General features: G+C 53.3%; 1 protein-coding gene across 5 annotated transcripts in view; it reads right to left on the minus strand.

Annotated features, from left to right (window-relative positions):
• Positions 1–1,576: 1,576 nt before the first annotated feature.
• Positions 1,577–21,301, minus strand: part of CGN (cingulin) — a 63,725-nt gene continuing 44,000 nt past the window's right edge. For all 5 annotated transcript variants that reach the window (XM_039513015.1, XM_039513018.1, XM_039513016.1 and 2 more), the window contains 5 exons: positions 18,449–18,532; positions 13,505–13,623; positions 11,319–11,427; positions 6,967–7,130; positions 1,577–6,229 (listed from right to left, as the gene is read on the minus strand). In XM_039513015.1, coding sequence (XP_039368949.1) covers positions 6,088–6,229; positions 6,967–7,130; positions 11,319–11,427; positions 13,505–13,623; positions 18,449–18,532 — 618 coding nt within the window. In that variant the 3' untranslated portion in view covers positions 1,577–6,087. The remainder of the gene's footprint in view (positions 6,230–6,966; positions 7,131–11,318; positions 11,428–13,504; positions 13,624–18,448; positions 18,533–21,301) is intronic.

The raw sequence follows: 21,301 nt of genomic DNA on the forward strand, positions 1-21,301 counted from the left end.
CCTTCACTCACTCTGGGGACCCTGGAAAACTCTCGCAGTGCCTGGGCCCCCGGAGTTTCTTCGGCTCTGGGTCTTCGGCAGCGGGGGATCCTTCTGCCCCAGGACCTGCCGCCGAAGACCTCAGGCCCCCTGAATCCTCTGGGCGGCCCTGCTAGCTGGCTTGTGGGGGGTAGGAGGTTGACGCTCCGGTGCTGCAAGTGCTCAAACTAGTAATGCAGTGATCATTCCCGCTGTAACCAGATCCTGCCGCCTCAGCAGCTGCTAAGCCGGTCACTTCGCCTGGCTCCAGAGTTGTTTCGCAAGATGGTTGCTCTCACTGGAGCAGAGGAGCCGGAACGAACCATTGCACGGAAGACCAGCCTTGCATCAGCATCCCCGGCTGTGAAACGTGAATCGTTAGACTGTGCAGAACACAGTGAGACTGGAAGCTCTTGGACCTGGGAGGGTCTTTTCCTGTAGTAGTACAGTACCTAGCGCAAGTGGGTGCTGGTCCATGCCAGGGCTCCTAGGTGCTATCCCAATGCAAACAGAGACCCTCCTCCAGGGAAAGGAGAGGGGCAGAGAACTGTTATTTTCAGGGTGGATGTTTTGTTACTGATGGAATGTAACTGCAGGGAATTTGTTCATTACCTCGTCGCAGTTCAGATACGTTTGTTTCCCCAGTTATGGGCCCAATTCAGCGCTGTAAGTGACACGTCCCTGCTGCAAGTCCCTTAAAGCAAGCGCAGTTATACCAGGAATAAACCAGGTTGGACTTGAGCTCACCACTACATCACGGTGAACACCTGCCATTCAGATCAGCTCCGTTAATTAGCACTTGGCAACCCTCAATGATGATGTGTGCTAATAAGTACCTCGTCCTGGCACAGGGGAGCTCAGTGGTACACAAGCAGCCAGCCTCCCAACTGCTGCTGGACAAATAGCACTGGGTAAATAAATTTCACCTCTCTCTGGTTGGAAGTGCGCTGCGATTTCTCAATCTGAGATCCAGATATGCACGGTAAACCTTATGCTACCGCCACCTTTCGCTCTGACGACTGAGGGTCAGTGGAGAAGCCGAACCACACGGACCAGGCAGTGCGTGCCATAAAGGTGCACTCCTACAGCACCCAGTGGACATCTTTTAGATGGGCCCAGAGCTCTGCTGTTCCGGAAGCACGTCCCCAACAGTGAAAGAACACGCAGAGGCCGCCTCAAAGCATCTGTTCCATCTAGGCATGTCCCAAAGACCCTGGTCCTGGCAACATATCTGCACACGCGTGTTTGCAGAATCCCGGTTCTTGCCAGCAGTGGTTTGAGATGGTCAGAGTTTTACAGGAGAGAACTTTTGAAAAATGGCTTCTGTTAGGATGTTATAATTGTTTTAATGTTGCCGCTGCAAGGTAATTCTGTCCTTGTGCACCCTCATTTGTCCATCTCCACCTGTTGTCTCATTTGATACTTAAGACTGTCAGCTCTTTGGGGAAGTGATTGTATTTTTTGTTCTGTGTTTGTACCGCGCGTAGCGCCCTTGGTCCATGAGGGGCGGTTAGTGCAACACAAACAAAAATAAATACGCGCCGCAGGGAAAAACTGCAATCAGATTAGCTTCAGCGCGTATAAACTTTTAATTTTAAAATACAAGTTGAAGGGCACATGTAAGAGGAACACGGTTACAGAATAAATCAGATCATCTCTCTCGTATACTGCTATACAAGCCCTCAGACTCCATAGGGACATGAAAGCCACTCTGCAGTGAACGCTCTTAACATTGGACTTGAATCAATCCTCCCCTCCCCGGTCTCAAATTCCTATTACATCGGGTTTTATTTAAAAAAGCAAGTTATCCTCGCAGGAGATCTCAGCAAGGATTCCCCTTCCCCCTCTCTGGCCCAGCCCCTGCAGAACGGCCTGTGGAGACCACCATAAGCCAGGCTGATCCCTGCGTCTTTCTTGGGGGACATGCAGGTAGCCTACGTCTCCATCGTACAGCCTGGCAGCGTAATATCCTCTTGGTGTATAGAGCCACAGAGCCAGCGGGAAGGTAAGGCCCAGCTAGAAGAGGGGGAGACGGTGCCCCTGCTGCTGCAGGATCCCCACGCACGTTGTGGGGTGACAATCGGACCATACAATTCTGCAGCTCCTTGGCTCTCGCTCCTGCTGAACATCAATGGGCCCCGTTACCCTAGTACAGCCCTGGGAGAAGCGTCACTGACTTCAGGGCGGTTGTTCTGCATTTACAGCCGAGGGAGAGGGGAAATTCCAGCCCTGAGCTGGTCCCAGCCCAACGTCACTCCAACCAGCCATGCCCACTCCCACCGCTGGGGTCTGTAACAAACGTCCGTAGGTCCCTTAGCGGCTCTGAAGCAGGGCTGGCTCCCATCAGGCTCCTGAAGGAGGCATGTTAGATCTTAAAAAAAAAAAAACAAAACAACCACCCCACATCTCTGCTGGGAGGACCCTCTTCTTGCTCCATGAGCCACACAGCTCATCAGTGGCCGTTTCTGGGGAGTCCCATGTCCCGTTACTTTGACAGCTGGTGGGGGAAGGGAACCTTAAATTCCATCTCCTCATTCCACCCCTACAGCCTCCCCTTTGAAGCTGCTGCTTCGCAGAGCAGCTTGCCTGTAACAGTGCAGGGGGTGGGTCTCTGCACCCATCAACAGAGCCCCGATGAGGCGTCTGCTGTCCCGGAAGACCTCCCTGGGATCCAGAGGCTGGCCAGCTCTCGAGAAATGCTCTTGGCTAGTTCCCTCCCTGCAGCTCCTACAGATCAGGCGGGTTTGGAGGAGAAGCAAAGCCAGGCGCAGAAGGCAGAGGCTGCCTGCAACGAAACCCACATGGGCCCTTTCAGATGGAGAGTGAAACAGGACAGCCCTCAAAAGGGGCAGACTGCAACCCAGTTAGTGAAACCGTCGCTCCAGCAAAGCCTTTGCAATGGGCACATTCCTACAGTCACAGAGCATCGCAGGTTCAGGCTGTCATCCAGCTACAGCCACACCCATCCAGGGCTTTTTTGGGTGTGTGTGTTTGGGGTGGGAGGGGGAAAGAGATTCCCCCCCACCCGTCTGTGGGTGTTTTAACAAGGCATCTTTGTTTCAGTAATTAAGTGCCTAGTGTGAAGAGTCCCAATTAAAACCCACAGAGAGAGAGAGAGACGCAAGCCACCAAGATCAGCTGAAAATCCAGCTGTTTGAAAGCTGGGGCAGATTCGCAGTCTTCCATCCACGGCAATGGAATTACTCCCCTGGTAAGCTGACGATGTAGCCCTGATTCTTATGTCACCACCCGCTCTTCCTCAGTGGCGGCAGCCTCGAAACGAAAAAAGAAAAAAAAAAAAAAAAAACTTGGCTCCCTGAGCAAATTCCTCATGGTGCAGAGCTGGAGCTGGTTGGGGTAGGTCGAGAGATTGTCAAGGTGTCCCTGAACCAGTGTCCCAGGAGAAGGTGACAGCACTGGCTTGTCGATGACCCGAGATGCATCCTGCAGAATTTATCTATGTTTTTTGGGGGGCTTGGCCTGGAAACGCTAGAGCCAAAGACCTTTTATAACAACTAGAGCAGCCGCTTGGGGAGTTCCCAATTAGGGGCTGCTACTTAAATGGTCCCAGCAAGCGTCTGGGAGTGGCTCTCTGTGCTGTGACACCAGCACGCTGCCATGGAGCAGATGAGAACTCAGAGGACTTGCTGTTCCCATGGCGTTTTGCTAACTGCCTGGCCCGTAGCTGCAGACATTCGAACCGAGCATCAGGATAAAAAACAAACATCCAAAGCGTCGCCTCCTCTGCGTGGCTACAGAGATCTGCTCTAGGGCAGCACGCCAAGCACAGCAGGGTCCAGAGACGGGGCCCCTGTTCGCACCCTTCTGCTGCCAACACTAGTGGAAGCTGAAATCATGCCAGACAAGGCAATGGCTATATTTGAGCATTGGGGATTTTTGTTAGCCCTTGAGCTCTGACCAAGCACCAAGGTGGGTTTATCGCCTCCCCACCTCTGCTCCTGTGTCTCGCCGCCTTGGGTGGGGGGCAGGTGCGTGTTAAACCAGGTAGGTTACTTTAAAACAGAGGCATGTTTAAAAGGTTCTACCCCCAGTTCCCTTCCAAGCAGAAATTCACTGGACTAAATTTCCCGCACTGGACATTCCCCATTAAGGCACGACGGTCAAGGCCTGACCTGCAGGTTGCTCTGAAACCTCTGAGCTGGTGAAGTTTAAAAAAGTAACAGAGGGAGACTGAGGTGTTAGCAGCTCAACCCGCAGCAGAAGCAGGCGGGGAGGTCACACACTTAGTGGATCCTCCCCAGCCCCATATATTCCCAATCTATAAAGCGGCACTTTATGAACAGGTGCAAATTCAGCTACAAAACGAGGCTCAGTGGGAGCTGACAGGCAGGTTCCCGTTTCAAGGATACGCAGGTCTCAAGCAGCGCTAGCTCAGTATTGTTCTTTCCCCTCTCAACTGCCCGGGTGCATTACAGCCCTGGTCACACTCCACTGACCAGGACTGCAACTCGGTGAGTGAAGCAGGAGCAGCGTTTGGGGACACGGAGCTCAGGTGAGAGAATGCGGCTGCCCGTCCCATCAAGGCCGGTACAGCCCTTGCTTTTCCATCAACATCCGCAGCACATGTGCTTCCAAACGCAGGGGTTTGCCTTTCCCCGGCTGGTTTACTGCCAAAAAACAGAAGCGAGAAATTGCTGGAGAGGTGCAAGATAGGAGGGGCCCCCAGTGGGCAGACCCCAGGTGTTTCCTGTTAACTCTGTAGCGGAGACAGCCCTGGAGGCTGGATGTCCCTTTATGCAGGACAGCACAGTGTGGACAGCAGGACAGCCAGGCAGCCCGGCCCTGGATGGACCCCCGGGCTCCTGCCTCATTTCGCGATTGATCGCTCAGCTCAGACGGAGGTGGGGGCAAGCTCTCGTGCTCATCTGTCTCAACAACAAAGTGATATCGTGTCAGATCCAAGTCTCAGCTATTCCAAAACCAGGGTTACTTCTTCCTCCTGGGCCAGCTGCACAGGGGATTAGTGTAATGTCACTGGCAGCTGGGGACTGGACCGAGACCCCCAGTTCCTCTCACACAGGCCACGAACCCTTGGGATCCTGGTCAATCTGGGCGATCTCAAAACTCTTCCTGTCCTACACCCCGATCCTTGGCCTCCTCCAGAGCAGGGCCAACGGAAAGGACCAAAAAAGTGGCAGCAGAGTCCCTTGCCCAAGCACACTAGCCCTGTAGAGTTTCGCAAGGCTGAGGCTCCCGCTCCCCATCCTCTGCCGTTCCGAAGGCAGATCCGTCTTTCGGCGCAGCAACGTGCTCACAAAGAGCGAAGAGAAGGGCAGAGCAGCACGTAGGCCACACGGATCGATGGGCTGGCTGGGAATTTCTCTTTAACGTGGCATGAAGAAACGACAGCTGCACAAGTCCTGGAAAAAGCAGCCGCCGGATTTTAGACCCAGGACTCCACGAGGGCGTCTATAGACATTAGAGAGACTCTCAGAGCAGACACACGCCCGGGGCCGTCTCCTAGACTCTGGTTGGCGACTAACCTACCACGCTTCCCCTTCTGGCAGGGAAAAGCCAACTCCCGCTGTGGCCAAAGAGACAGGTTCACCTCTTGTTTATGAGCCACAGACCATCATCCTGCCTTATTGCACATCTGTTTCCACACCCCCCCCCCGTATACACACAAACATTTGGTTAAGATATGAAACATCTGGAATTTAAGCAATGCCCTGAGAAATCACAGAGAAAAACAGATTAAACAGAATTTTCTGGGGAGCTTAACACCCAATTCCCCCCCCCCACATCCTCCCTCCCAATTTAAGCAGAAAACCTTCCTGCTTAAACATTGTTCTCAGTTCTTCTGCTGCCGGCTCCTCTCCAGTTAGCTGCTTTTTGGAACGGACGCATGTGTCAGCCGACTCCAATCCAAGGATCGCTGGCCTCTAGGATGCTGTTTTTCCTGCTAAAGGGACTGGAACGTCAGTAGGTCGGGGATGCTCCCCCGTGGAATGACGCCCTGCGCCAGCCTCTCAAGGAACCCGAAGCAGTTCTGACCATGGGAAAGAGGGGGCACCCCAGGAGCCAGTTAACGACCCGCGCAGGCCGCTGCTAGCACGAGCTGGTCTGCAGGTTCCCCTCCGTCAGCAGTGAGGCGATGGAGGACGGGCCGTAAGCGCTGTCGAACTCCTCATCCGAGCTCAAGCGGTCGTCTTCCAAGGAGGCCTCTGCGGCCGAGCGGGTGGCCTTGCGCCTGGGTCGGGGAGAGGATGAGCCAGTTCATACCCGCACAGCAGAGCGGCTGCGCTTACCCGGCCCTGCACTCTGGCCCCTGCCGGCTGATTCCCACCAGGGCCCACACCAGCGGGGAGATCCCTGCTCTAAACCAGGGGTTCCCATCTGCCCACCGCCCTGATCAGACACCGTGCACCCCACACACTGTGTCAGAGGGCAGCAATGAGAAGAAAAAAAATCAATGAAATTCCGGACAGGAACCGTTACAAGCCTGCTGGGCTGAGACTTCCAAGCCTTTGCTGGACTCTCAGAGGCCCTGGGGCAGGATCATTTCATTATCCCCGCCCAGTGCTAGGGACTCCCCTTGGCCGCAGGCTCAGCGTGAACGACCCTAGCTAGGGCACTGGAGCATGGCTTAGATTATGGGCACACGGCCGCTCTGCTTCGGGGAGGTCGCTTAGACCAGATTCCTGCTCTCCTCGGCGCGCCCAGCACAGAACTAGGCTCAGCTACAGGCTGGAGGGGGACAGGGGACAGGAAGCCTGCAATTATTCCTCAAGGGGGAGTTTGCTACTATCACATTTCTGCTGGGAGATGAGCTCGGGCTTCAGCCGGCTGCACAAGGAGACTGGTACGGAGCAGGGCTAAGGCGGGATGCGTATTGCTCCAGGAGCCCCTTGCATCTGGCTCTGGGGGACCCCTAGGACGCAGGGCGAAGGAGGGGATTTTGCAGCCCCCACCCCACCCACTGCCTACCAGGCCTCCTTCTCCAGGGCCTTGACGCGATTCTGCAGCTGCTCGTTGAGTTCGTGCTGCTCCTCCAGCTCCCGCTGCGCTTTCTTCCTGGCGCTTTCCAGGCGCTCGATCTCCTCCTCGGCCTCGTCCATCTGGCGCTTGAGTGCCTTGACGCGGAGGCTCAGCTGCAGGGGGCAGAGCAACGGGGGCGTAAGGGGAGGGGCAGGTTGGCTTGTGGTGCTGGGAGGATGCAATCGAGACCTGGACATCCAGGCGGTGCTGGAGGGACCTCACCCCCACTTCTACCCCTCTCCTCCTCCCCCAGGACACTCGGGGCCTCTGCTCGCAGCAAGGGCCATTCACAGCCACAGCAGTGTCCTGGTGCTGAAGGAGGCTGGGGCGAGATGGGAACCAGCCATGCTCAGCTCTCTCTGGAGGCTGGGAGTGGGATAGAGACATGAGGCCTCACGGGGGCTCGTCCCACAGTTCTTAGCGCTGCAGTGAGCGGAGCCGCTCTAGGATTCTTTCCCAGTGAATTGTGGGAGAACTTGTCTGGCCTTCTGGGCATACTGAGAGGGTGGGAATTGGGGGAAGGCACTGGAGGACTGTCAGCACTAGCAGGCGTACAGCCTGCATCCTCATTTCAAAGTGGAACCCGAGCCCTCACCCATCGCCAGGCCAGCATGATCACCCTGACATCTGCTGGGACAGCAATAGAGCAGTGCACGGACAATCTAGGACGCTTTTGGAGCGTGTTGGGGACAACTTCCTGGTGCAAATGCTGGAGGAACCAACTAGGGGCCGTGCTCCTCTTGACCTGCTGCTCACAAACAGGGAAGAATTGGTAGGGGGAGTAGAAGTGGGTGGCAACCTGGGCAGCAGAGACCATGAGATGGTCGAGTTCAGGATCCTGACAAAAGGAAGAAAGGAGAGCAGCAGAATACGGAGCCAGGGTTCAGAAAAGCAGACTGACTCCCTCAGGGAACTGATGGGCAGAATCCCCTGGGAGGGAAAGGAGTCCAGGAGAGCTGGCTGTATTTTAAAGAAGCCTTATTGAGGGCGCAGGAACAAACCATCCGGAAGTGAAGAAAGAATCATAAATATGGCAGGTGACCAGCTTGGCTTAACAGAGAAATCTTCAGTGAGTTTAAACACAAAAAGGAAGCTTACAAGAAGTGGAAACTTGGACAGATGACTAGGGAGGAGTATAAAACATTTCTGGAGCATGCAGGGGTGTAATCAGGAAGGCCAAAGCACAATTAGAATTGCAGCTAGCAAGGGATGTTGAAAGGTAACAAGAAGGGTTTCTACAGGTATGTTAGCAACAAGAAGGGCTCAGGGAAAGTGTGGGCCCCTTACTGAATGGGGGAGGCAACCTAGCGACAGATGATGTGGAAAAGGCTGAAGTACTCAATGCTTTTTTTGCCTCGGTCTTCACAGACAAGGTCAGCTCCCAGACTGCTGCACTGGGCAATGGTATGGGGAGGAGGTGAGCAGCCCTCGGGGGTGAAAGAACAGGTTAAGGACTATTTAGAAAAGCTGGATGAGCACAAGTCCATGGGGCCGGATGCACTGCATCCGAGGGTGCAGAGGGAGTTTGCTGATGTGATTGCAGAGCCATTGGCCATTATCTTTGAAAATGTGTGGAGAGTGGGGAGGTCCCAGACGACTGGAAAACGGCAGATCTAGTGCCCATCTTTAAAAAAGGGAAGAAGGAGAATCCAGGGGAAAACAGCCTCAATTCAGTCCCTTGAAAAATCATGGAGCAGGTCCTCCAGGAATCCATTTTGAAGCACTTGGAGGAGAGGAAGGTGATCAGGAACAGTCAGCATGGATTCACCAAGGGCAAGTCATGCCTGACCAACCTGATTGCCTTCTATGATGAGATAACTGGCTCTGTGGGTATGGAGAAAGCGGCGGACGTGATATCTTGACTTTAGCAAAACTTTTGATACGGTCTCCCACAGTATTCTTGCCCGCACAGCAAGGCTGATTGGCTGAATGGACTGTAAGGTGGATAGAAAGCTGGCTAGATCATCAGGCTCAATGGGTAGTGATCAACAGCTTGATGTCTAGTTGGCAGCCAGTTTCAAGCGGAGTGCCCCAGGAGTCGGTCCTGGGGCTGGTTTTGTTCAACATCTTCATTAATGATCTGGAGGATGGGATGGATTGCACCCTCAGCAGATTTGCAGATGACACTAACTGGGAGGAGTCGTAGATATGCTGGAGGGTAGGGATAGGGTCCAGAGTGACCTAGACAAATTGGAGGATTGGGCCAAAAGAAATCTGATGAGGTTCAACAAAGACAAGTGCAGAGTCCTGCACTTAGGAAGGAAGAATCCCAGGCACTGCTACAGAAAACGACCTGGGGATTACAGTGGACAAGTAGCTGGATATGAGTCAACAATGTGCCCTTGTTGCCAAGAAGGCCAACGGCATATTGGGCTGCATTAGTAGCATTGTCAGCAGATGGAGGGAAGTGATTATTCCCCCTCTATTCAGCACTGGAAAGGCCACATCTGGAGTATTGCACCCAGCTTTGGGCCCCCCCACTACAGAGACAAGGTGGACAAATTGAAGAGAGTCCGGCGAAGGGCAACAAAAATGATCAGGGGGCTGGGGCACATGACTTACAAGGAGAGGCTGAGGGAACTGGGGTTAGTCCGCAGGAGAGAAGAGTTAGGGGGGATTTGATAGCTGCCTTTAACTACCTGAAGGCAGGTTCTAAAGAGGATGGAGCTCGGCTGTTCTCAGTGGTGGCAGATGACAGAATAAGGAGAAATGGTCTCAAGTTGCAGCGGTGGAGGTCTAGGTTGAATATTAGGAGAAACTATTTCATTAGGAGAGTGGTGAAGCACTAGAATGGGTTACTTAGGGAGGTGGTGGAATCTCCTTCCTTAGAGGTTTTTACGGCCTGGCTTGACAAAGCCCTGGCTGGGATGATTTAGTTGGGGATTGATCCTGCTTTGAGCAGGGGGTTGGACTAGATACCTCCTGAGGTCTCTTCCAACCCTGATAGTCTCTGATTCTAAAGCACCAAACTTGGGTGAGAGGGTTTTGTGGGAGGGGGACCCAAGGTTGGGAGGGGGACCAGGGGCAACAGCTGGCTAAGTGCCCAGGCAAGCTCTGCAGGGAAGACAGACTCCCTAGAGGGTTAAGAAGCAACCAGGACAGGAGGGAAAGGTTTTTGTTAGAGTCTGGGGTCAGCTCCATGGACAGGAGTAAGGTGGGGGAGGGGAAGGGGGGGAAATAAAGAGGCTCAGATACCGATCAGAAGTTGTGCAGTCTTCTAAGCTGTTGTACATTGGCAGGCTCCCTCTGCCCCATGGACAGATCCAGCCGCGCTCCATCGTGCCACATCCGTCAGCCACAGCTTTAGGAAGCCAGGCGCGATTAGGACTTGCTCCATCAGGAGTCCAGGCGGAGAAGATGCACACTACTGTCCTGCCAGTGTATTATGTGTGGAAGCCTCTGGCTCTGGGACATGCTGTCAGCAGGCAGATCTTGGCTAGTGGCTCAGTTTAGTCAGGCAGCGAGAGGGGTGTTCTTGTTCCCTCATGCACGGTCAGTAGAGCCCAAAGGATCTGCCCCCGACACCGAGAGAGCAGCTCAAGTAGGAAAACGGGAGCAGAGAACCGAAAACAAAGCGCAGGCTTGGGAGGTACGATGGCAGAGCAGCTGTAATTAGGCAAGACGGAGCAGCAGCAGAGACCAGGAAGCTGAAGGTGAGTGGTGGCCTGTGAGATGGGGCTGGCGGATTCTCAAAATGCTTCTACAAGACTATTCTGCATGGGGTCTTCCCCCCAAACCCTGCCCCCACCACACCCTAAAAAGGACGGTAGAGACACAGAAATATTTGGCTGTAATCAGGATTGGGGGGGGGGGGTCAATGAGGCAGGGAGAATGAGGTGGCTGCAGCTGGAATGGGGATTGCTCTTGCACCAAAAGGAGAAACGTGCTGCGTGAAGGAGCAGAGAGGAGACGTGTGGGAGATGAGCCGAGAACAGATCCGTGGGTCTGGCCCATGGTTTCCATTGGTACCCAGACTGAATTGGCCAGTAGGAGAGGTCAGCCCCGAATTGGAGCCAAATCACTGTCTGAAAGCACACGTGCAAACATGCATGTGTACACACACACACGCTGAGCTCTCCAGCTGCACAGAGCCAACTTGGCTGAGGTTTCCCCATTTGTCTGCCAAGCAGGTGCCAGAGGCTGTGGGAGCCATTTAAACAAATAAAAATTGGATGATAAAAATTGGAAGAAAAGAACGGAGGGATGAGAGCGATGCCCCAGGGTAGCTCCAAGAGCGTGTGGGTGGTCTGGTGGGGTCGGGTGTGTGTGTGGGGAGAGACAGCAGAATGTCATCTACACACCTGGTCCTTCTGGTCATTCACATGCTGTCTTTCATCGTCGATCTGGATCGTCAGCTCCTTCACTTTCCTTTCCAGTTTGCGGTTCGAGGACACCAGGATGTTCTTCTCCCTGAAACCACATTGAGCAGAGCAGACGCTGAGCTCCGTTCAGACACGCATGGGATCTCTGTTTACCATACGGTGGCCCCCAGAAGCCCTTAGTGAGACTAGGGTCCTCTGTGGTGCTGGGCACTGCACAGACAGCCCATGCCCCAGAGAGCTCACAATCTGAACAGGGAAACTGAGACCCAGAGAGATGAAGCACCGAGCCCCAGCTCTCACAAGCAGTCAGAGACAGAGCTGGGATTTGAACCCAGAACCCCCAAGTCCCAGTGCAGCATCCTAACCACTAGGCCACCCCTTCCCTCTGCGGGCAGCATGACTGGTGCTCACCCAGGCCTGGGACGAGCTACCTGCAATTGGATTTGGCTGAAGAAAAACGATGGTGCACGAGCATTTAGTTCTGGGGCAAGGTGCCAGGTTGACAGGCCTGGAAACAGACACCCCGTTTATTGACAACGCAGGAACAGCCCCAAGGCAGAGAGCACTGGGCACGCTTCCCCCAGACGCTGCCAACAAGGTTATTACGCAAGGCCGTGCCTGTTGTGCACCTGGGTCATCGTCCTAGGGTGGCGGCTCTGACAATGGCAACCTGAGCTGGAGGAGCCTCTCAGCCCCCTTTTATACAGCAACAATCAGTGCCACAATCTCCGGATGATGCATTTTTCCACCCCCATAAAACTAGACAGCGAACAATGAGCCCATTCAGCCATGTGAGTTGCACCAATTAGGAACGTCTGTTTTTAAAACTCTAGTCTGAGATGGGGACCCCCCTAGAGGCAGCCTTTAGCGACTGGTCTACGTGAGAAAGGTGCATTTCGGGGGTTATTTTAAACCAAATTCTGTTAAATCGGTACCAAAAGGACACTCAGATTTCAATGTATTTACATTTTAAATAAAAAACATTGGGAAACGCTCTTAAACTGAAACCAAGGCATCACACAGGGGTTTGAAGTGGTTTAGCCAAAATCAGTTTAAAAATTGGCGTTAACGGAGTGCAACCCACCGCATAGACGTTTTTCTTTTCATGATTTTTTTAAACCTGGCAACGGCTGCTCATGCTGCTGAAATCCCAGTAGCAGGGGCTGTCTGCAGAGCTGTTTATTCTGCCTCATGCCACTAAGGTAGTTCGAACCCGTCCAGAAGCACAGAGAAGTGAGGTACTGGCCCTCTCCTGCCAGCTAAGAGAAAGGTTTCTGATCCCATATGGCAGACACCTTCCTCCACACCCCCACCGATTGGGAGTCCGTTCCAGCCTGCCACGATTGGTACCAGACCACTACTGAACTCGCACGTGCCAGTTAAAGGGTTAACCGCACATTCTCACGCCACTTCGCACGGGAATGTATTTGACACTTACACAACATCTGACCTCTCCTGAAAGCTGTTATCATGAAATTAAGCCTCGGAACATGCCTGGGAGGCAGATCAGGCCGAGGTCCGTTTTGAAAAGGGATGGGGGGGGGGGAGAAATGGGACGTAGGATGGAGAGGATTCTAGACGTGAAGGCCCACAGACAAGCACCAATACTACCGAACTAAACCCCTTTCTGAAGCTGCAAAGCAAGATGAGGGCACCGATGGGGCTAGAACCCATGCACTCCCCTGAAACCGCAGTCCTGTGTGGAGACCCTTGAGCTTTCTGGTTAGCGCATGGGGTGGGGGTAAGCATTCCTACACTCCATTATCAGCTCTGCCACGGACATGGGAGGAGTCACAGGCCTGCTGTGTGCCTCAGTTTCCCTATCTATAAACTGCGGGTGGTGATTCCCTCCATCTCTGTGCACTTATAGTTGTAAAACTTTCCAGTGTAAACCAGGGTTGGTTGTCAGTTCAGGTGTGAATTTTTACTGATATGGTTATACCGGTGCAACCCCTAGTGTGGACACCGTTATACCAGTATAGCTTAGTCTCCTTTGCACAGAGAAATAACTATACTGGTAGAACTGCATCCGGTCTGGGGGGTGGGAAGGGAAGGGGTGTAGCTCTCTATACTGTTAGAGTGGTACAACCTGTGTTTAGACAAGGGCTTAGCATTGTGTGCTTTGTGATCTTCTGCCAGAACGGGGCTAAGTCCACATCTTTTACCTCTCTTCTGCCTGCAGCTTATCCTGCAGTTCCTGGATCCGCGACTCCAGCTGAGACAAACTGGCGCTTGGTTTCTGCAAGCCTTCCGAGCTGGCCAGTCGGCTTTTCAAGTCTTTGTTCTGGTGGGAGAAATTACACCTGATTAGTCACCCAAGAAACCAACAGCCAGCAGCGGAGTGAGAAAGTTGGCCTTATAAACAAACAGAGAAGGAACAGAGAGTTATGTAAACCCTGGCAGGGAGTCAAATGAAATCTCTTTCACAAATAGGGCTCTTTGCTGCTTTTACAGATCCAGACTAACACGGCTACCCCTCTGATACTTTTCACAAATAGGAAGCTTCATGAGTTGGGTTATATAATGGCATATTATTTTTCCTGCATTATAAATGTTGCCAACAGAGCGTAGTTTAAAACTGTGTGTGGAATCCAAGCACTAAAAAGCAGGTGAAGACAGTTCTCCCGCTCTGCAAAGCCGATGCTGTCAGAACATGCTGGCTGGAGTCACGGGCCAGGGAATAGCTGACATCTCCATTTAGGCCATGCCTCCCAATGCTCCATCACGATCAGCAGGAAAAACCCGCACACGTCCCCCACAGAATGGAGTTTACAGGCCCACAGTCCTGTACGGATACAGCTTTAGCCAAGGATCTCCTGGAGGGGACACAATCCAGTGCAGAACTCAGATATTAATGACCAATGTATTTAATAGCTTCCTCAGCCCGAAGAGCTAAAATTTGCCAGCTTCACCTCCTTCCTTAAGAGCCATCACAGATCCTCTAGCCTGTTCCGCAGGAAGCAACAGCAGAGACATTGTCAATATTAAACACGCCTCTGTAACTGGCAACGTCCAGGAGGGAGAAATAAGGCTGAAAGCTTTTGAAGAATGAGATTGGTGCACTGCAGGGAACTTCGTGACTTTTTGCACCATCTTAAGTCAGCAGCTCAAGCCGAGTGTTGTTTTGTTCTTGTTAATTACATGCAGAGAACAAGAACAGCTTGAAGGATTTGCTTTTTTAAGCCAGCACACACTTGTGTAACAGAGTATTCGGTAACACAAGTCCGGGCAAGCAGCTGCTGCATGTTCACAGCAACCTGGGCGGTAGTTTAATCACCACATTTTTTTTTAAAATTGGGAATTAAGAGTCCATCTCCAAGTTAAGGCGCACCACAGAACCATGGCAGGGAAAGCTGTCTAGGAGGCATCAGGAGCAATTTCAAGTCATTACAGACCGGTCTTAAATCGGCCAGTTTGTCTGAAGTGTGGGTCAATGAGTGCTGGCTCCGAATGGATTTGAAGCATGAGTCAGTTCAGATCTGCAGATAGAGCCTGAAGATGTGGGCCTTGTAGTAAGATGAAGCCCTGAAACAAACCCTTATATCAGAGGCCTGGTTTGAGGCCTAAGGCCTGAACTAAAGTAATGGTCAAAACTTTGCTGACATAAAGCAAAGTTAAGCTGTGAGCCAGAGGCAGGCCCTGCTCGCAGCAGCTGGCAAGGAAAGGGCTGATGCTGCACAAAGAGACATTCCTAAAAGGTACTGAACACTAGAGAGATAAAACAGATGCTAGGATGGTACCAGAACACTCTGATACGTGCACATTCCACACCGATAACAAGGAACAGGCTGACCCACCCTAAAGACAGGGGCAAAGGGTAATATGATGGATAGAGTTGTTTTGCTTGAATCAACGCGTATAAGGTAATAGGCGGCACTCTGACACGTAGAGGGGTTGCACCTCAATACGTCGGGAATGATGTGTAACTTGTTTGTACCTGTGTATAAGAATGCACCCCTGGGGCGGTGTCTCTGTCCAGCCTAGGGGGCAGTGGAGAGTCCCACCACTGACTGAGCCGGTCCATTGTCAGGGGGCACATATCCGTAGTATGTCCTGCAGAGCCTGCGGGAAACTATTACTGTGCTTCGTTCGTGCCTTGGTACCTTATCGGAGTCTGTGGTCATTGGGGGGTTCGCTCGGGGTCTGCTGTGCCAGTGACCTGCACAGAGCTGGGGCCGCCCACAAAGGGAACACAACTGTTCTCTACACTGGACAGAGCAGAGCACCACACCGCTGACGGCTGACGACAGGCCTCAGGTCTGTGTTTCTGCCGACTGCCCCGGCAGAAGACTGGTGGAGATGCTCTGTGCCACTTCCCCCCTCGTGCAGGAGTGTGTCTAAGGAAGGAAGGGGCGAAGGCAGAGAACTCTGCCCTCCGGCTAGTCCATGTTCCTACTTGGGGCCCCCTTGCAGCCAAGGTGCAGGTTAGAGCTGCCTAGGTGCAGCTTCAGCTCCGGTAGCCTCAGTATCCAAGAGACACAAAGCCACCAGCACCAGAGCCTCCACTCCAGGGCTGTGCCGAGCCGGGTCTCAGTCTCTGAACTCAAACCCTAAGAGTTTCTTGTGGACGGCAGGTGACAAAGCCTCCTTCCCCCAGGCCCTCCCTCTCCCTGCCTTCAGGAACGGCTCCTGGCAGTGAGGTCAGCATTCTGGGATGGCAGGAGAGAGCTGCCTCTTGGACCCAAATAGCTCCGAGACCCCTTCTCCTGGGGAGGCAAAGGGCATCAGCCTGCCCATAAAGGCCCCATCTCCAGATCTACAAAGGAGCCAGGAAACCTGGGAGTGTTGACTGCACAATAACCTGCAACCAGAGCTCGCTGCCCCCTTGCAACCAGGTCAAGAACAAACCCCGACTGCTTAACACTTGAGCCCTGTTGCAGGGTGCTCTGGGTCCAGGCCGCACTAACGAGATGCCCTGGCTCACAGCCATGGGGCAGGCAGGGGCCTTGGGAGGGTCACAGCGCTGGACAGAGCACAGCGGAGGGGTATTTTCAGAGGTAAGGGCAGGGCAGAGAGTGACACAGCTGCTCTCCAGCAGTCCCATGTGGCGCTTGCTGGTACAACACGTCCATGGATTGCTGCAGAGTTCACTTTCACTGAAGGCCGTTCCGGGCACTGCATTATGCTGCAGCTGGGAGCGAGTCTCCTAGGCTGGGCAGGCAGATAGTTCAGTTCTTTGGCTGTCTCAGAGATCTGCCCCTCGGCTTTGCTATCTAGGACTCCCCACCCGCCTTTCGCCGACAGCCCCTGCATTTCACCTATAAATTCCTCCTCCCCTTTAAGAATCAGGCCGAGCCCCAGGTTCTCAGCCTCCCAGGGCACGCTGCTAGCCTCACTCCCCTGCAGCCAGGGAGAGGTTTATGGGAGTTCCTGGGGATTAGAAAATCGTGTCCATTAAGAGCTCCCGACACAAGGTGCAACACGCCTGGGGCCCCCCCAAGCTGGGCGTGTGCAATAAACTGAAAATTAAGAGTGAGGATTAGGAGAAGAGACACCCCTTATTATCCTAGCCGCCTTTGGAATGCCGCTGGAGGGATCGCAGCGCCGCTGGCAGGAGGCACAGCGATGCTGCCAGAAGAAATCCCGAGGATCTCCGACTCTGTCCCTGCTTGGAGAGGAGGTTAAACACTTCAGCCATTCGCAGCATTTTGCTGTTCATATGCCAGTAGCCCCCAGAAACACCAAACAGGGCCCACTGGAGCAGGGGCTGTGTCGCATCTGTCACAGAGAGCAGAGAGTCATACTTTGGGATGCAGATGAGGGAGGGGGAAGGGATGACAGGGATACACTCTTCTTTGCATAGGCGGGCTGGGAACACAGCGTATTATTTATTGTTTCTATTATGGTAGCATGGCCCCTGATCCTGTTCCTTTTTGTGTTAGACGTTGGGCAGACGAGGAAGACAGAGAGCTTGAGACAGATATCGAGCAGGACACAACAGGTCATAGATTGCAAGGCCAGAAGGGACCAATGCGATTACTTAGTCTGACCTCCTGTATGACACAGGCCAGAGGTAATCCCCAGAGCAGAGCTTTTACAAAAACATCCAGTCTTGATTTAAAAAGTTGTCAGCGATGGAGAATCCACCATGAGCCTTGGTAAAATGTTCCAATGGTTAATTACCCACCTGTTAAAAATTTACACCTTATTTCCAGACTGAAATGGTCTAGCTTCTACTTCCAGCCATGAGAGCGTGTTCAACCTTTCTCTTCTAGACTGAAGAGCCCGTTATTAAATATTTGTTCCCCATGCGGGGGTTTAGACTAATCTAGCCACCTCTTAACCTCTTCGTTAAGTTACCTTGTTTGTACTCTTTGAGTCTATCACTCTGGGGCAGGTTTTCTAATCCTTTAATTGTGCGTGTGGCTCTTCTCTGACCCCTCTCCAAATTTATCAGCATCCTCCTGGAACTGCAGGCGCCAGAACTGGACACGGGATTCCAGCAGGAGTTGCACTAGTGCCCAGTACAGAGGTAAAATAACCTCCCTACTCCTACCTGAGATTCCCCCATTTATGCATCCCAGGATCGCATTAGCCCTTTGGCGACAGTATCACACCGAGAGCTCACATTCAGCTGCTTATCCACCATGACTCCCAAATCTTTTTCAGAGTCACTGCGTCCCAGGTGGATGAAACGGATGCAACGTGAGGATGAAACAAAGAACGAGCAGGAGTCCTGGCCGGTCTAGCCAGCACCAGACAGTAGTCCGTTGGGAGGGGTTACTGCAGAGGCAGGTTTTGAGGGTGCTAATGAGAGGTGACAGCTTTATGAATTGTGATGGGGGTGGCATAGGAGACTTTGCAATAGCGCAGAAGGGGTGAGGGGATATTTGTTGATAAATACAAACAAGCAGGATCAGAGCAAGATGATCAACCGAGTCACAAGACCACGCTGGCTTAAATGCATTTTCTATCATTGTCACGTGAGGGAGGGGGCAGACTTGCAACCCCTTGACGTCTCTGCATTTGCAAGAAGTCACAAGAGCAGCCATCAGCTACCCAAGCAGCCAGCAGAGGAGAGGCAGAGCCGTGCAGCAGCACACCCCAAGCAGCACCGGCTGCCAGCATTGAAAGAGGTGTCCAAATCCCACATCCGGTCACAGCCTTACCTGCCTCTCCAGGGATATCTTGTCGCACTCCAGGTCCTGCCGGCTGGAGCGCTCCTGCAGCAGCTCCGCACGCAGCTGGTCAATCTGGAGGAAGGAAGGTTGGTTTTGGTTAGGGGTTATTTCTGGTCAGACTGGTGTGTCTTCTCTCAGCCGGTGGCAGTTCTCTCCCTGGCAGACGGCTAAGATTCCTGAGGCCATTCATGGATACGGCCAGTCAGAGGATTGAGGGGGGTCAGAAACTCTCAAGTTCTCATCTTGGCTATTACACACATCCCGAGTCCCTTCCCCACGGTGTGCCTCAGTTTCCCCATCTGTTGCCTGCCTTTCCTGCGGGGGGCTGTAAGGACTAGAGGCAGCACTGCATTTCGAGAACACAGAAGCTAGGCACAATTGGCATTTGGGGGGAAATCAAAGTCACCAGGGCCTAATCCTCAGTTCAGCCCAAGTCCCTTGCGATCAGTGGAGCCGCACCAGTGGCAGTCGGGAGCGGCTGGCCCATAAAACGTGACAAGCAACGGGCACTGTGGTTCCATTACATTAATGTGGGTTCAGTGGGAGCTGAAAGCCATTGTACTAAGATTCCAGGATCAGGGCCCCTTTGTGCTAGGTGCTGCACGAAGTCCCCCCCCCGCAGAGTTCAGTCTGAGTAGGCAGGACAGGAGTATCCCTATTTTACAAACCGATACTAGAAGGCTTGGCTATCCTACCTCTCCCGGTGGCTCTAAATCAGCCCCCATCCATAGCCCCACCCTGCTTAAGCCACTGCTACGTGCTAGGTCCTCAACTGAAACATGCTGAGAACTCAGAGGCAACGTACGGCAAATCCAGCTCATGCCGCTGCCTGTTGCGACACTGAGCACTCCAGGGCCATCTTTGGTGGGCTGCAGGCCCGCACTGGCGGCCGGCATGGAACAAAGCAGCACTAAAAGGGGAAGCCGTTCTCAGCTGCCGTCCATTGCCCATGGCTGGTGCAAGCACACAGCAATGCATGCTGCTCCTCTGCTGCCGCAGCTGGGTTCAGCGAGTTAGAGACACCATGAATACCCGGGGACCTGGAAGAGGTGCATGTACAGCAGGGTGCAGCCCAGCTTGAGATCATGGCTTGGCAGAGTCCCTGATGCTGGTTAATTGCATATGAGACACTGTGAAGAGGCAGCAGCTCATTTCATCCCCAGCGAGATTAGATCATTGTTTACTCAGCAGCCAGATAGATCTTTTTTATTTTCTTAACGTTTGCCAAGGTTAGGCCCTAGACATGCTGCCAGCCCCCTGCCAACAACGCCCTTCCCTTTGCCAGGCAGAACCGACGGGCGTTTTAACTGCCATGAGCAGAGCGCATGGCGGGGATGTTCTACACTGCAGCTGGGACGTTCTGACTCCTATTGGCGCGCTACATATGGCGGTGTGAATGCTGTGGACACTCCAGCCCCTGGGTCTGAGCTCGGACGGCTGGGCCCGAGCCTCTGCCAATGCCACATTGCTATTCTGAGTGCAGAGGCCGTGTCCCGTTAGCACGAGTCTGTCCCAGCTGCAGTGTGGACTAAGGTTGCCAACTATCTAATTGCACAAACCCAAACACCCTTGCCCCGCCCCTGCTCACTGCATCCCATTTCCCTCACTCACTTTCACTGGACTGGGGCCAAGAGGTTCGGAGTGTGGGAAGGGGCTCTGGGCTGAGCCTGGGGCAGGGGGTTGGGGTGCAGAAGGGGGTGCAGGCTCCGGGAGGGAGTTTGGGTGCAGGGGGTTGGGGTGCAGGCTCCGGCTGGGCAGCATTTACTTTGGGCAGCTCTTGGAAGCAACTGGCACATTTGGCTTCTAGGCTGAGGGATGGCCAGGTGGCTCTGCACACTGCCACTGCAGTGCCAATGGGAGCTGTGGAGTCGGCGCTCAGGGCGGGGGCAGCACACAGAGCCCCCCTGGCCGCCCCTGAGCCTAGAAGCCAAAAGGGACGTGCCGGTCATTTCTGGGAGCTGCCCGGTGCCAGGGCAGGTAGGGATCCTGCCTTAGGCCAAAGTCCAGTCAACAGCGCAGCAGGGCTATCAAAATCTCCCAGCTTGCCTTTAACAGTCACCAGGAGATTGGGGCCTATTCCAGGAGATTCCCGGCCAATCCTGGAGGGTTGGCAACTCTAATGTAGACACACCCAAAAGCCCTGGCAGGAGAAGTTAGGCTCTTACTGCTGTTGCGCATGTATACATTTTCTTAAGACACCAGCGATCTGCAAGGCATTAGCAGGGCATTTCCGGCACCTTTGGCTTATACATCATCACCCCTGCACCTACTGATGGATGCAGCCATGCCCCCCATGGCACTGTACAAATACAGAGGAAAAGAGTCCCTGCCCCGAAGATCTTACAATCCAGGTATCGCCACCCATTTCTGTGCCTCCCTTTCCCCGTCTGAAAATGCGGAGCTTGGACTTTGAAGGCAATAAGCACCCAGATTAGTAAATGGGAAGGCCAGTAGGGACCATTAGGATCTAGTCTGATGTCGTACATGAACGCCGGCCAGAGAACGTCACCCAATCATTTCTGCACCAAGCTAGAGCAGATCGTTGAGAAAGGGACGTCCAGTCTTGACTCAAACTGCATGTGATGGAGCATTGAGAACCATTCAGTGACAGCTGTGTAGAGTCTGAATAACTGTGGCTACTTGGAGAGTACACCAGGGCTGTACCTGGCTCTAAGAAGCACTGAGCCGATCTCTACAGCAGGCAGTCCCCAAACTTTTTGCAACTTCTCCATAGACCACTACTGGCTTAGCAGGACAGAATAGCAGGCTTGGGGCTGACAGCTGGCTTTCAGATTGCATGCGTCAGCGATTTGGAAGCAGACAAAATATAGACTGCAATTC

Source organism: Mauremys reevesii, linkage group 24 (assembly GCF_016161935.1).
Source record: "Mauremys reevesii isolate NIE-2019 linkage group 24, ASM1616193v1, whole genome shotgun sequence".
In the NCBI taxonomy this organism is placed as follows: Eukaryota; Metazoa; Chordata; order Testudines; family Geoemydidae; genus Mauremys; species Mauremys reevesii.